We start from the raw sequence: 15,294 nt of genomic DNA, 5'->3' as shown, positions 1-15,294 counted from the left end.
TTTAAAGAGGGGACAGCAGAGAGGATGCGATGAAGAAGAGAAGCGGTTGCCTGGGAAGGGAGTGCAGCCATGAGCCGGGGCCACACGGCCGTGTGGGCTGGGCAGCTCCGGGGGGGCGAGCAGGTCACCCCGGCTCGGGGGGGAGCCCACCCCGGGACAGGGACGGACGGGACAGGGCGGACGGGCCAGCCCCACCGCTCCCCCGCAGCCCCCAGGGCCGGTCCGCACCTGCCGAGCAGCCGCGGCGGCTCCTGCAGCGCCCACAGCACGTAGAAGGACAGGCCGCTCTCCTGGGCGCTGCCCCCCGGCCGGGCCCGCTGGCGGGCAGGCAGCATGATGGCTGCGGGGGGCGACTGACCGGGCCGCCGGGCGCCGACATTAAGGCACCGCCGCGCAGCTGGGGGCGATGGCCGGCCGCCCGCGCCCCTCCTCCGGCCGCCCCGAGGGGCCCGGCCCGCCCCCGCCGCCTCGGGGGGCGCTCGGAGCGGGTGCCGGTGCCGGGGAGAAGCCCTGGCAGCTGGAGGGGAGGTCGGGGACGGCAAGGCCGGCGGCTCGACGGCCACAACCGCTCCTCCGCAGCTAATTACAGTAATGGGCAGAGCCCAGGCCACACGATCACTTTGCAGCGAGGGGCAGTTGGGTTGCCGATTCCTGAATGGTGGCATCTGTGCTCCTTTCTCATTAAAAGGAGCAGGTGTGGAACTTGCTTCTGCTCCGCAGTCAGGGCTTCCACCCTGAGGCAGCAATTATCCACAATAAACAGTGATTAAATACTGTCCTTAACATAGAAAGGATATGGCCCTGTTGGAGCAGGTCCAGAGGAGGGCCATGGAGATGATCATCATGATGATGATGGCTGGAGCACCTCTCCTGTGAGGACGGGCTGAGAGAGCTGGGGTTGTTCAGCCTGGAGAAGAGAAGGCTCCAGGGAGACCTTATAGCAGCCTTCCAATATCTGAAGGGAGCTACAGGAGAGCCAGGGAGGGACTCTGTCAGGAAGTGTAGTGACAGGACAAGGGGTAACAGTTTTAAATTGGAAGAGGGGAGATTTAGATTAGATACCAGAAAGAAATTCTTTACAGTGAGGGTGGTGAGGCACTGGAACAGGTTGCCCAGGGAAGTTGTGAATGCCCCATCCCTGGAGGTGTTCAAGGCCAGGCTGAATGGGTCTTTGAGCAACCTGGTCTAGTGGGAGGTGTCCCTGCCCATGGCAGGGGGGTTGGAACTAGATGATCTTTAAGGTCCCTTCCAACTCTAACCATTCTGTGGTTCTAAATCAGTGTATGCTTTAATACAGAGACTCCACCAAGTAACCAACACCACCTGTGTGACAATGAATAGCCCTGCTAAGCACTGTTTGTTGATAATCAAACACCAACAGAAGCAATGACTGGACTTCAGCAGCCCAGGAACGATGCTCTCCCTGCTCAGCCGAAACAGGCGAGAGTCACTTCCCAGTGCAGGGCCACCAAAAGCCTCTTCTGAGACCTTCACTGGGCAGCTTGCCTCCAGAGTGTTTCTGCTGCAGCCCGACCCTCAAAATTACAGAAAGGGTGGGAAAGAACTAATATCGTGAAATTTCACATCACTCCCCCACCAAGTTGCTTAGTTTTCCTCTTGGCCACACCAGAGCCAAGCGCGAGGACAGGGATTCCCAGTGAGTGGCAATGAAATAGCTGTAGCGCTGTTTCTCTTTGGTGGTCTTAAAACAAGATGAAACATCTTCAGCTTGACAGAGTTACTAACCCCTTTGGGTCATCTTGCTTTGTGATTGCTCCTGCCCATTGATTATGTTATAAAAGTGCTCCAAGAAAACACAGTGCTACTAAAAAGACAATTGAACTTCTGCAGCACTTGTCCTACCAAACTCCTTAAGGAGATAAGCGAGGAGGGATGGCCCTGGCTGCAGGTATCATTCTTTATTTTCACCAGCAGGTGTGCTTCCCTCAGGCCATACAAATACAGTCTTTATAGTAAGGTAACATTGATGGGCAAGCAGCTATGAGGAGCTATGAAGGGCAGACACTTTTCTCTAGATAATTGAAGAGGAATTGTTTTAATCCTTCAGACTGAAAAGCTGAAGTAACAGAACAGTTAGCTAAGGGGATCTCTGCAAACAGGGGTGAAAAGTACCAGTATGAAGCACCAGAGGGTAAAACATTCAAACTCTTGCAAGGTGCCGGTCCAGTTTCTCAGAACTCCACCCATGTCTGTGGTAAGAGCTTGGCTACTTACTTGTTCCTCTCCCATTCTTCAGGCATTCAGTATAATCTCAAGCATTGCAAAGAATTTGAAGAATTTAAAAAAAAAAAAATATCTCACCAAGTCATTTCAATGGACAGAAAATTTCCTGGCTGGAACGAGCAGCAGCAGCTGACAGCAGAGCATTTTTCCTATCCATTTGCAACCAGAATGTCCAGTACACTGCAAAGTATTTGTCTCCTCTTTGCTCATAAAACTTAAGTTTAATTGTATTCTTGGTTGGTCGTTTTTTTTTTCCTGTAGTGCAGTTTTTCATATCAAGACAGTCATTTGCTTTAAACAGGAAACAAAGTCCTTGGTTGCATAGTGAAAAGTTTATTTAAAGGGTGTAAGTTACGATATGCTATTACAAATCAGCCACAACACATCAAATATAAACAATACAAACCAAGCGTAGAAGGAATGCAAGCACACTATAAATACAGTCTTCATATGTGCCCTTCAGCAAGAGGTTCAGTGCCACATCTTGTTAAAATACCCTCTCCTCCATTTAAAGCTCCTATCTTGGGAGGACAGGAAAAGCAAACGGTTGGCGCCGAGAACTCAATTTTGAAATCACAGGACATGAAAAATATTCACACATCACATCGATAAGGACTGACAGACAACCATTGCAGTTCACAAGAATACAGCTCTGAAAGAGATATGACCAGCTACAAGATGCTCCCCATTGAAAGTCTGTGCTAGCAGCTTGGAGCAGTGAGTTGAGAGCAGACTGCTTCTCTTGGAGGAGAGCAGTCACCAGGGCATCCTGGAGGTTGCAGGGAGACCATCTCCTGCTATTTAGAATTTCAAAATGCAGCTCCTAAACATCAAGGTCATTACTTGGCAAAGGCTCCTTAGGAGCTTAATGGTGGGCAGCCAGCTTCTTGCCCAAGGGACATGACTCACCAGTCCAGATGGGCTTAAACCAGATAACCCTCACTGGTGGATCACAAAATTTATCCTCTCTCCCCGACTGATAATGAGTACCTTTCTTGTGATGAAGCTTCTGAGGAAGCAACATGTAAAATCCAGAACAGAATGCAAAAAAGCCAAGGGGAGTCAGACCCATCATCTGCCCAGCCTGATGATGTGTCTTCACCTGCAACAGTACCAGTGGTTCAGAATAAGTTGTCAGAGACACTTTGGAGGCAAACGTGGAATAACCCCACAGAAAATGATCCTCCTAGCAAGATGTACTTGAACTCTGTAGTTTTATGTACCTTCCAAAACTTTGTTTATTTGGCATTTATGGCAAATCCACTTCTTTAGATAAATGACGTAGCACTTTGATTCCTGCTAAACTCCTGGTTTATTTCACAGTCTAATTTGCCAATGTATTTAACGTGATCAGTTCTTTCCATTCTACCAATCAAGATGGTCTGCTACATTTACATGACACTGTCACATCCATTATTTTCCCAGATAAGAGAATAGGAGAAACAGTCTTTTCTTTCACATTTGTAGATCAAAAAAATACTTTGTTGCTTTGGTCTCTTATCCAGCCTCAATGCACATCAGCACACACCACTCACAACACTGGATTTGGACACTCTTTTTAGAGAAAACAATGAATGGTCACAAGGAAAGCTCTTCTATATCTATCTAGTGTTGCTCTGGTCCTCAGGTTTAGCATCAGCATATCAAAAGGAGTGGTTCTCTGGTGTTCCTCGATATCTAACAGCAGCATATGATTTCAAGAGGCAAAGACCAGGAAACTCTAACACCATTCTACTACTCATCTTACAGCAAGAAGGCAGCCTAATGAACAGCTTAAATCTCCAGGAACAGCCTACAGGGGCTTTCCTTGCCTGACCTTAGGAAGTGCCTCCCCTCTACCCAAATGGGTGGAGAAACAAGGAGAAGGAATGCCTTGGATTAATGACATCTATGGCTCTTATTTCAAACATGCTCCTTATTCCTAAGGCACCTTGTGATAAATCCTCTGTGGAGTAGCTCTAGTAGGGGTAGTGAGACAAGAAGGAAGGGTAAAAGCATTGGGGATAAAAGTGAACTCATTTAGGGATTCATTCTCAACCCTAATTCCCCACAGTAATGAGTATCTTTCAGCAACGAGAGATGTGACAAGGTTCCCTTCTAACCCACCTGCCAGGCCCTGCACCAGGATGGCTGGCCCACAGAAGAAGGTGACATGCACACACAGTTACAAGAAGACAAGTGCACGGGGGGTAGAGCCAAAAAGAAAGACATGGGGCTGTCTTTGAGACCAGGTTGCACAGTAACACCACTTTCTTCTTAGCAGCTGAAGTCAGACAACTGAGCTCCTTCTCTTCTGCATCTTAGCTGTCCATGTAAATGGCTCATTACCGATAATAATCTGTGTAACTATTACATGGGTCCCAAGCATTCATTTACAACTAGCTCATGTCTGACACTGATCACCTTTCACAAGAATCTATGTTACAGGCCTCCAAAGGGTTTATGAGTAAATTAAATCAGTACAAGTGGTCCCGGATTTAAGCCATTTTAAGTCTCTGTCCTCAGTAAAACATACATTTTAAACTCCTGCTGCTACATTACACATAAGGGGGGAAAAAGAGAAAACGATGGAGAGCATATGACCTTCTTTGGCATAAAAAAATGCCCAGATTCTCAACATTATTATAAATAAAAAACTATACAAACTAATTTTTATACAAGTCCTGCACTACAGGACTGTCTTATATCTCTGGCTGAATATGTAAATCGTATTTCTAGATCTAAATTATATTCAAAACAAAATGGAAAACAATTTTGTGCTTTCTCAAAAGCAAACCCAAAATACAAAAGAAGCTTCTTCCTTGATTTAGCTTTTTGAATTTCTAGACAATTTACAGGGAGAAGAAACACATTTTAAAAACTTATCTGAAGTCTTCCTTCCACAGAAACAAAGAAGGAATTTTCCTTTCTTGAGGATTAATTTTCCTCTCTGAAGTACAACTGCCTTTTTAATTCATTTGTCTTTTTAGACCCACAGTCTATTTCCAAAGGTCTCTAATTAAAATTATGAGAGTTTCCATAACTGCCTCAGCCAGACTGCAGGATTGGATACAAATCCAGGAGATAGTTTGAACTACAATAAAAAGGATGCATGAGAAATAAGACACTTCTTTGAACCAATTACAGGTTCTATTTTTAATGGGAATGGCTATTGTTAATCACCAGCCACACAGCCAAGCTATTGGATTTATCAGAAAATGAATAAAGACTATCCTTCCAAAGAGAAGTTGTCACTTGGATAATGAATGCTATCTGAATACCTGAGAAACAACACACTCACGTAATATGGAAATTAAAAAAAAAAAACAAAACAAAAGAAGAATTATCCTGTACAGCTGTGGAGCTTGTGTTTCCTGCACATGAAATATTCTGTGCCTAAAACTATCTTGTGTTCATGAGAGATACCACATACTTCTGGGAAACTGAAGTGGAGAAATAACACACACCGAGCGCTGTCAGCGTCACCGTGGCAGGCCCATCTATGGGCACACTGCGTGTGTAGACCAGGCACACGCTGATCAGGATGAAGTACCACGTTCAATGCTGCTGTTGGGCTTAAGTCAATGAGACACAGAGACAGGGACGGTTCCAAACAAGTGACCTGAGCCTCGTTAAAGGTTGGTCCACACTTCAGAAAGCTGTAACTGAGCAACAGGACTACCACCTACAGAGCAACTTAACTAAAACCACTAACTAATGGCTTGAAAACTGGCACATAGCATTTACGTGTCAGTGAGTGATCAAAATTGGTTGTGAGTTGGGCCTTATTAACTTCTTACAACATGACAAAATGTATTTTGAAGCTTAATACGAGCAACAAACAGACAGGAAGGGGAAGTAGCTGCGAGTTAGCAACAGGGAGGCCACACTATAAGGCAAACAGTTTTTTAGTGGAGAAAACCCACCAGCCTGCAATAAGCCATGCAACTGAGGATCAATAATTCTGAAATATCTAATGTATGTACAGGTCAGAGTTGCCTTCATCGTAAATAAATCCTAATTAGAAAGTGGAGTGGATGAAAGACAGGGCATCATACATTAACCAGCAAGTGCGCGCAGGGTTCTCTGATCTCCCAGCAAAGGGCCAAAGGCAGTCATCGAGTGGGGCAGTGCTGACATTGTGCTCAGACTGAAGGGCCTTTTCTACCTTCTTCTGTTTAGTGTCCAGGAATTTGATAGACAAAGGATGGGAAAAAAAGAGGGAGAGAGCCTTACCCAAGTTGTTCAGGCCTGATTCAAGTGCTGTACCAAGGCCACAGGATGGTCCTTCACCTTCCACAAGAGAGGCTAAAAGAAGGAATAGTCCTCCCCAAGCAGCTAAATGAAAGAGCATCTTACTCTGACAGATACCAAGCCTATTCTGTTTACCTGCAAGGTTGTCTTCTTGTTGCCCCTGCTTGAATAAGGCAGCTTTGCAGCTCCCCCCCAGCCCAAGTGTGTGCTCGCTCTCGAGAAAGGCAGCTGTTTTCTCCCCCTCTCAGGGCACAAAGCAGCAACAACTCTGCTCCTTTAACCCTGGCCAGCTCTGGTCCCTGCCTACTCACCCAGAAAGCCACCGTGCTCCAACCAGTGGTCTTTGCATTTCCGCTCCCCCTGCTCCCAGCTTGACCTGCTCCACTGCAGACTGACTGCTCTCTCCTATCATTTTTGACCTACTAAGTGCTCTGGGGCAGTGAATAAGTAAGCAGAGATAGTTAAGAGCTTGAATATGGAGCAAATTGCACAGCATTACGATATAGCCTTAATAGGAAATATGCAGCCCTCCTACGAGAGTGAAATCTTTGGCTTTAACTACCCCAGAATCATTTTGTCCATTATTCCCTCTCAATAGAAGGAACGGACCAATTAGAGGTGCTTTTCCTGGAGGATTTAAAAATAAAATTCAGAACTCTACTAGAATCACCATGCAAACAGCCATTTTGTGTCTCTGCAAAGAGGTATCAAAATGTAAATACAGCAGTATTCTTAGAAAAGAGAATGATTTCAAGTTAAAAATATTAAAATAAACAACAGTTACAGATAAACATGATTTAAAATTCATCTCTGAAGGATTAACTTAATCCTTGCTCAACTCTGCCAGTACTTGATCACCAATGCCATCGCTAGCCACCCAAACATGCCAAGGAACTCCGTCCTGCACCATGCGGTCGGGGTCAGCAACGGCCTTGCTGATTCTGTTTCACAGAAAGGATTGGTTAAATCCCACACCTTCCGAGTTTCTGAGCAGAGATGTTCTTTTCTAACAATACCTTTGCAACAGCAATAGCAGCTGACAAGCTACACTTCTCTGGGGAGCCTTTTCCTTGCTACATATGGTATTATCCAGCCGGCAGCAATACTAGTGAACCAACATGCTGCTTCTGGGAAACATTTCCTGTATATTTATTGGTTGTACTCCAAGCTTTATTCAGCACAGCAGTAAGCAATTTCTTCTGCTTCACATCTGGATTACAGAAAAAACCTCTTGGTGGTCACTGAAGTTTTAATCATTTATGTATCCCTACAACCAACAGGCATACACACAATTCTTAATGTGTAGGAACACCTTCTTAAGGACTTCTAGGTGTGCACCCTTACCCCCACCCCTGTTCAAACATATGCCATGGCTGCTGTTTGGGGCCTGCCCATCATAGCATGGCATAGCCACCGCAGCAAGGGCTACTGGCCAGCTGCACCCTCAACCACAGGAGTGAGGGAAGCACTGGCTGCTGGTGACATGTAATGGTGGTAGGTGACAAGATTATCAGTGGCTAGGTGACAAGCCAGCTGTGCTTTTGGCTCACTGCAGCTGACAGCTGCCCTCTAGTGATGCAGATGCAGCAGGAGAGTTGGAAAAAGTTATTCACAAAAATAGTAACAGATCAAGAATATTTTCACTTCATTTCGTACCAGTGCAACAGATCGAAACCACGAGCACCTGAACCTGGCCTCTGGGCATTTACCAGCTGGGAAACAAAGGCCCAGCCCGATGCCTGCACAGAGCAGACCTCCTGAAGTTTTACAGAAAGCAGCTGCCCGTGGACAACCAGGCAGTCACAATTACCTTTCTCCACTGGGAGAGCGGGGAAAGAGGGTGTAGGGAGAAACCAGTTAGTGTCTGAAGAGGAGCCGGCAGAATTGTGCCTTGGTTCTGTCACACAGCAGTGCCCATCAAGCGGTGCCAGGGCTGGGTGGCAGCCTGCTACGCTCACCATTACCTGCCTGCCGTCCCTGCCCCTTCCCGCTGCTTCAGCTGGTGTAGTAGACGTGGAAGAACAGAGTCTTATTGCGGAGGAGAGAGTACGAGTTATCAAATTTCAGCAGGTAGATGCCCTCGCCCGGGTACTCGTGGCTGCCTGCCTGCACCTCCCGATGGCTGTTGCGCCGATACACAGGCATGATCTCCCCGTAGCGGTTCCGCAGATAGCTTTTGGAGCCCCTTTCCACATCACCAACAGGGGCGAGACCTGAATGGAAGAGAGGAGACAAGCAAGCAGGCCAGAGACAGTTAAGCCACTAGGTAGTCCCAGAAAAAGATAAACAAGACCAGAATGCAGTAGAGGCATACAGATATATGGAAGGCTAACTCTGACAGCGTTACCCATAGCATCTGCTCTGACCTTTCTGCAGACAATACCCACAAAATCCAGCTTTCCTTATCGAAGGACATGCCTTTCTTCTTTCATCTTCTTTCCCAAGGAACTGGTTCTCTTGGGAATACTGATGGGACAGTATCCGCTTGCCTGCCAGCCTTCTCTTCTCTCCTCTCCCTGGACTTAATTTTTAGACACCTCACTGCTTTTATACACACAACAGTGGTCCAGTGATATAGACTTGAAGCAAAAGAAAGGCAGGAAAGCTCTTAGCTATAACCTCACTGTGTATATGTCCTCAATTCACTTCTCTAAGAGGATTCCTCCTATAGGAACCTTCCCCTCTTTGGAGAATCTGCAAAATTCATTTCAGACACCATCCCCCAGTCACACTGGTCACACATACACTGAAGCCATGGAACACGCAACATCATTGTGTGTTTCACAAGTACAAAGACCCAGCTAGCAATCCTCTCAAATGCAGTCAGCAGGAGCTACTGATGTACTGAGGGGGAAAAATAAAAACAAACAAAACAACCAGACAAAACCACCCCAGAAACAAAACCTTTTTGCTCCTACTCACCCTCCAGAAATTTCTCAGCCTCTCAGTGAGAGGCTAAGAAAAACAGTCCAGTTAAAATCTCAGACCCTAATCTTTTTATGAGGTAGAACAAGTGAATTCTGATTTTATTCTTAACATGCTCAATTTTAATTCTGCTCCTGGAGAAGGACAGCCATTGGCATACGCTAAAGCAGGAAGGGAAAAACGCTTTCTCATCACAGCCTAACCAAGAACCCAAAAGGCTGCAGAGATAACAAGTGGGCTGAGTAAACAAAGTAGATGGAAATTACAGCATCTGACAGACACTCTCAGCAGCATGGCAACATGCACCACAAATTAACCCTTATAAATTCTGCACTAACCTTCAATTTCCTCCTCTTCCTCTTCATCCTCCTCATCACTGGATTCGCTGACCTGAACAGTAATGGCAGTGCTGGTAACTGTGGTCCAGTCAAAATAGACTCCAAATCCAATGTCGTAGTCATCTGTTGCGAACTCCCAGCAAATGCATTTCCCATCGGGATGGGTTGGCACGCGGACTGTCACCACCTCGCCTCGCTTCACCACCATCCGGCCATTCTTCTCCTTTCCCATCCTGGCTTTGAATTCCTTCGTCTTCTCAGTGGTCCACATGGTGGGGGGAGCCAGAGGGGGAGGCTGAGCTGAGACAAGGGAAAAGATCTTTGGCTCACCTGACTTTTCACTACTGACAAACTCTTATGTGAAAACAGTGAAGCTATTTCTGAAAAGGTTTTTTTTGCATTCTGGAGCCTGCTTCGTTGTGAGGTTTTCCCCACTCGCTAGCCAGAAGCCCAAATTTCCAGCAGGAAATAGCACATTTCTAGGAGAGCTTCTGCTCTTCTCTAGCCAGGGCAGGCACTTAAAAAGTGTCCCCAGCAAGTGTTTTCCTTTCAGGACTCACCTTTCCTCTGCTCCCCAAGGAGGTCTGCAGTCTCCAGCTCAGCTGAAAGGATATCCACAGCACCAGTGTGATCTGACTGAATCATTACTATATCCCCTGCTCCTTGAAGTACATGGTAGTTGCTTATCCGAACAGCAGCCTCCTGCACAAAGCACATAAACGTTGTCACAAAGACCATTGTGGTAAGAAAGTCCCCAGCTGGATTTAAAGCGACTCATTAGGCTTCAGAAAGATGCCTGAATTACAAGTCAGACCCTACAGAAGATTCTGTTAGTTAAAAAGAACTGAGTGGCTCTGAGACACCTCTCTGCATTATTTCCCTCACAGTACCAAAGTCATGAACTTTGAAGTCAAATGCTGCGTTTGTCTCACCAGTTACATGCCCCCTGGCCTCGCCAAGAGCCCCCAGGCAGGCACATCTTTGCATCTGCCTCAGAGTTAATCCTCACCTCTCAACACAACAACAGCCTCACAGATTTAGCTGACTACTCCTGCAAAGAATTCCCAAGACACAATCTCTCTAGGGACAGCCTTTCAGCTCTGTGTGCATCTAGACTACAGCCACAACCTAAATGCCATTTGCTGCATCCTAGTTAAAAGTCCATCGGGTTCACCAGGGCCAGCCCTCTCTCATATATGCAAACTCACAGCTCCTGAGCTGGGTGCCACTTGCACAGGTTTTCCTGACCGTACCTCTAATGCAAACGAATTGGCTGCTCACCAAAAAACCAAAAGATGGCAGAATCGCACTTTCAGTACCCTCTTCCATAAATCTGCAAGGAGGGATCTCCCAGGAGCTCCAGACAAGAGGCGAGAAGAAGGTGAGAATAACCTTGAAGCCTTAACGAGCTAAAAACTGCAAGGAAGCGAGGACTAGCCGAAGATGCAAGAGGGATTGTGCAAATCAGACAGATAATGCTTACCTCCCACTAACGTATGGGAAAAAAAAAATAACTGAATCTATTTTAATACTACTTCTGTATTAATACAATCCTTATCGCCTCAGTCCCATAGCCATAAGCACAGTAGGGTGGAAGAACTGTTGCTGCACCTCTGTCCTTGCTTTCAGACAAAAGAAACACCCACCTACCTCTTTGAGGGACTGGATTTCGTCAGGCAGCTTCTCTTCGACTTCAGCCACTTCCCGGTCCTCCAAAGTGCCAGCCTCTTCCTTCGAGTCCTCTGTCGCGCCCGCACTCACGATGGACCCAATCTGCGACCTTTCAGAGGAAGAGAGCACTACAATTCAGCACTTGCACCCAGGGCACAGCCAGCAGAGGAATCGCTCTGCTCTGAAACTCGAATTCAGATGAACTGAAGGGAACAAGCTTCTGTGGTCAGCACCTCCCCAGTGCAAAAAGAGCCCTTTGCACCCCAGTCCTGCCCTCATTTCCATGTGACTATCTTCCATGGGAACCAGAGGGAACTTCAGTGAGATACTCCATATTTACCATGCTTTAGGCAGCAGTAATTCACCGCACTCACTCCACAGCATGCTGGCCCACCAACACTGCACCAAGTGCAGAAATCAGTAGCAACTTTTATGCTCATAAAAGGACTTCTTTCATGCCAGCCACTACATAACACCTGTATGTTCCATCAGAGGTCAACTGGATCAGTGAAAGGACTCAAACCAGTTTTAACAGCCATCCTGAAAATGCCCTCTACTTATGTGGCCCCTTATGCCTTTCCTATTAGCAATCTTAAGAGACACAGGGAGCACTCAGTTATCTCTCTGCCATATTCAAATATGCTGCACAGACAAGCAAGTCGTAAAACATACAATGGCTGCACAATAATAGCAAAGAGGTCCAAGTACTGCACTGTGACAAGAGGAGATGGACACGTTAGAACAAAAAGATAGGTATGTAGCAGGGAAAGAATAGACAAGAAAGGAAACATCTTCGACAGACATTCTTTGTTGAAGGTTTTCTTCTAAATTATATTTTAAAAATGCTGGATATCATCTACAGCTTGAAAGAGTTATCATCCCAAATGAACTGAGATGGATGCCAGAAGAGTCTCCTCTGTTGTACTCACAGATATTATGTGAAACTGCCATGAGAAGCAACCTAGTCTTTAATAAGAATAGGAACAGTTGCCCTTTTGAAAAGCAAAGCCTTCATACAGCACTATAAAACCAATGTCAACTGCTTTGGTCTAAAGGACACGAGAACGCAGCAGTAATGGAAAATATGTGCACTTCCTCAAATGTCTCCTTTCAGAAATGGGAAATATTCTCATTAGCAAGGGACCAGACTATCAGTATAATGTAGAATAGTTGAAAAAAATAATGTAAAAAAACCCATACACAGTTCAACTTAGACACATTCCTTGCTGTATCCATAAGGAAGACTAGGACAGGGCAAATGTGGCTTTTGTTTCCAAATCTTTACTCCTGTGAGGGTACAGATTTTATCTAGCTACCCCCCTTGGCTGCATTGCCAATCAAAGAGTAGTTCCACAGAGGCCATTTTGCTCACTGGCTTCATTAATCTCTTTGAAGAAAATTAGAGGCCGTAACAAAGAAATGGAAGAACATGCATTTGGAGTCAAGAAGGCTGATACAGATGTCACTAGCATCAAGCCAAGATGGCATCAAACTGTTCTTTTAGAAGTAAGGTGGTTTGCTGGGGCTTTTGCTGGAATTCCCTCCCCCACCCCCTTTTTTAATGAGCTTGTGGCTTATCTGCTGTCTGACGTAATTAACTCACACATTTCTGAAATTGTATCCTGTGCAACAAACATATGATGGCAAATGAAACTCCACTGCTTACAGTATTAATGCTTGTGACCAATGCAGTGACTCGGGCACAGGCACCACACACCCAGCAGATATAATAACGAGCCAAACATCTGATAACAGAGTTAATCAGCAGCATTAATGAAGGAGTGACACAGAAAACAAAGGGTGAAGACAAAAATCGAGACATTGTCAAGAAAACAGTAAAAGGTGTTTTCTTGCTCAGCTTCCATCAGAATTATAGACAGTGGGAATGCTTAGTTATTAAAGTATCCTTCAGACAGGATAGAGAAAATTTTCTGCTGAAAGTTTATTAGCTCTTGCAATGGACTACAAAACCTTGCAGCGTTCCTTCCAAGCTGAATGATTCTGTGATTTGAATAGCTGAGCCATGAACTACACTTCGTCATTTCATAAGCTTTAAAACAACCTTAAGCCTGTAAGAACAGCCCCTCCTATACTGATTCTGGTATGTACTGTCCCAAAGCAGACAATTCAGTCTCCAGTTCCTTCTCTTCACCTACAAAGCATCGATTGCCGTAAGGGAGGAGGTCACAGGGGTGAAACAGACTGTCATGCATGTAAGCCACAACACACAAAAATATTTTCCTACCTGCTCTGTGAAGCACTGGACTCCAAAGGATCAACCAGCTGATCTGCAGGCTCTGTCTTTCGGGCTGAGTCTTCATTTTCTAACAACAAACAGAATATACAGAGAGAAGGTGAAATAAACGTCAGACAGGAGGGAAAACTACAGCCAGCACTCAAATGTTGACAAAGTCACACAGCTGTAGAAGGAAGAGCTGTGCCAACCAGTTTTTCGTGTTACGAGCTGTGTCTAGCACCTTGCAGAACAAAGATTTTTAGTCATCTCAACCCTGGGAAAGGGCAAACAAAAACCCACAGATGGTTTTGGTGCAGAGCCACTCTTAGAAGCAGGGTTGGTTGAACCACCAATCCTGGCTTTAGGAGGACAGAAGAAGGCCGGATTTCATCACGTAAAACCGGGTGACGAAGCCCTGGGAAAAGCAATCTGGTAGCGGTTCCCACAGGGCACTGACGAGATGGAAATTCCTAGGTCACTGCTAAAAGGACTGTCCGTAAGGATGGTCTCCCCTGAGTCTCCTGAACTCTGGGAAAGCTCTGTCCCCCTACCACTGTGGTGTACCAACTTCGCAGGGAAGGCAGCGGGCTGGGCACGGACCAGCTGCAGCTTTCTCCGCTCTCTGATGGTCCTCGAGGTTTCATGGTCCTCAAGAATATGGTTTGGTGATTTTTTTATTGCTTATTTCTTATTTTTTTGTCAGAGCTAGGTTGAGGGTTGGACTAGATGATCTTTAAGGTCCCTTCCAACCTAGACGATTCTATGATGGTACGCCTGACAGCCGCCAGAGTCAACCGGGAGCTGGGTGGCACCTCCAGCCCACGGGGACCTCCCTCCCCGGGGGGAAAGCGCCTGGAAACCTCCATTAACCTTCGTCCTTCCCCCCGCAGGGAAGAACCACCGGAGCTGCGGGCGCTGGAGCGGGGGTGCGCGGCGGCGGGAGCCCCGCTCCCTCAGGGCACCGCAGCCCGCCCCACGCCGAACGGTGGCCAACGTTAGCCACGGACTAATTCCCGCCGCTGCTCCTCACAGGTCACCGTAGGAATGAGGCTCCTCTCCGGGAGAAGCGAGGGAGCCCACCGCGGAAGGGAAACCGGCGGCGTTCTTCCCGCCCGTAAGGCCAAGGCTAAAACAGGTGGCCCCCTCCCGCCCCGGCCCGGCGCCTCACCGCCGGCAACCCCCGCGGGCACTGCCCGGCCCGCCGCCCCGCCGCCGGGGGTGCTCCTCCTCGGGGACCCCAGCCCAGCTGCCCCCTCCCCTGCCCAGCCCGTACCTGAGGGGAGCCGGGGCGCAGCGCCGGCCGGGGGCTGGAGGCGGGAGCCGGCGGCGGGCGGCACGTCCGACATGGGCAGGGCTGGGCGGGCGCGGAACCGAGGGCGGCAGCCCGCCGCGGCGGAAAGAGCCGAGCGGGGCCGAAGCGCTGCGGTTGCCGGCGGCGGAAACAGCCGAGCGGGGGGACGGTAAGCCCGGCAGAAGGGAGAGGGCGGTGCCTCCGTGTTCGGCCCTCAGCCGCCCCCCTCGGCAATGTAGCCAATCCAAGACTAGTTCCGCAGAGCCCCCGGGCGCGGGCGGCCGAGTAGGCTGGCAGCACGGAGGGGGTGGCGGAAGGGAAGAGGGGGTGCGCCTCCCGGAAGTGGCGGTTGCCAT

General features: G+C 47.6%; 1 protein-coding gene across 1 annotated transcript; it reads right to left on the bottom strand.

Annotated features, from left to right (window-relative positions):
- Positions 1-2,561: 2,561 nt before the first annotated feature.
- Positions 2,562-15,143, bottom strand: TMED8 (transmembrane p24 trafficking protein family member 8). Its single transcript, XM_014942033.1, has 6 exons — positions 14,921-15,143; positions 13,657-13,735; positions 11,391-11,520; positions 10,301-10,442; positions 9,741-10,040; positions 2,562-8,690 (listed from the first exon to the last, which is right to left on the bottom strand). Exons 1-6 carry the CDS (start codon positions 14,991-14,993, stop codon positions 8,473-8,475), a joined length of 942 nt encoding a protein of 313 aa, XP_014797519.1. The 5' UTR covers positions 14,994-15,143; the 3' UTR covers positions 2,562-8,472.
- Between the last annotated feature and the right edge of the window lie 151 nt (positions 15,144-15,294).

Source organism: Calidris pugnax, unplaced genomic scaffold (genome assembly GCF_001431845.1).
Source record: "Calidris pugnax isolate Ruff unplaced genomic scaffold, ASM143184v1 scaffold56, whole genome shotgun sequence".
Classification (NCBI taxonomy): Eukaryota; Metazoa; Chordata; class Aves; order Charadriiformes; family Scolopacidae; genus Calidris; species Calidris pugnax.
This window is presented reverse-complemented; position numbering and strand designations above follow the sequence as displayed.

Bases quoted from the DNA above. Each gene is read 5' to 3' on its own strand.
- TMED8 (XM_014942033.1), bottom strand. From the start codon at position 14,993: ATGTCGGACGTGCCGCCCGCCGCCGGCTCCCGCCTCCAGCCCCCGGCC. The intron at 13,736-14,920 runs GTACGGGCTGGG...GTTTGTTGTTAG, and splicing joins TGCGCCCCGGCTCCCCTCAG to AAAATGAAGACTCAGCCCGA. The intron at 8,691-9,740 runs GTTAGTGCAGAA...TCTTCCATTCAG, and splicing joins GGAAGAGGAGGAAATTGAAG to GTCTCGCCCCTGTTGGTGAT.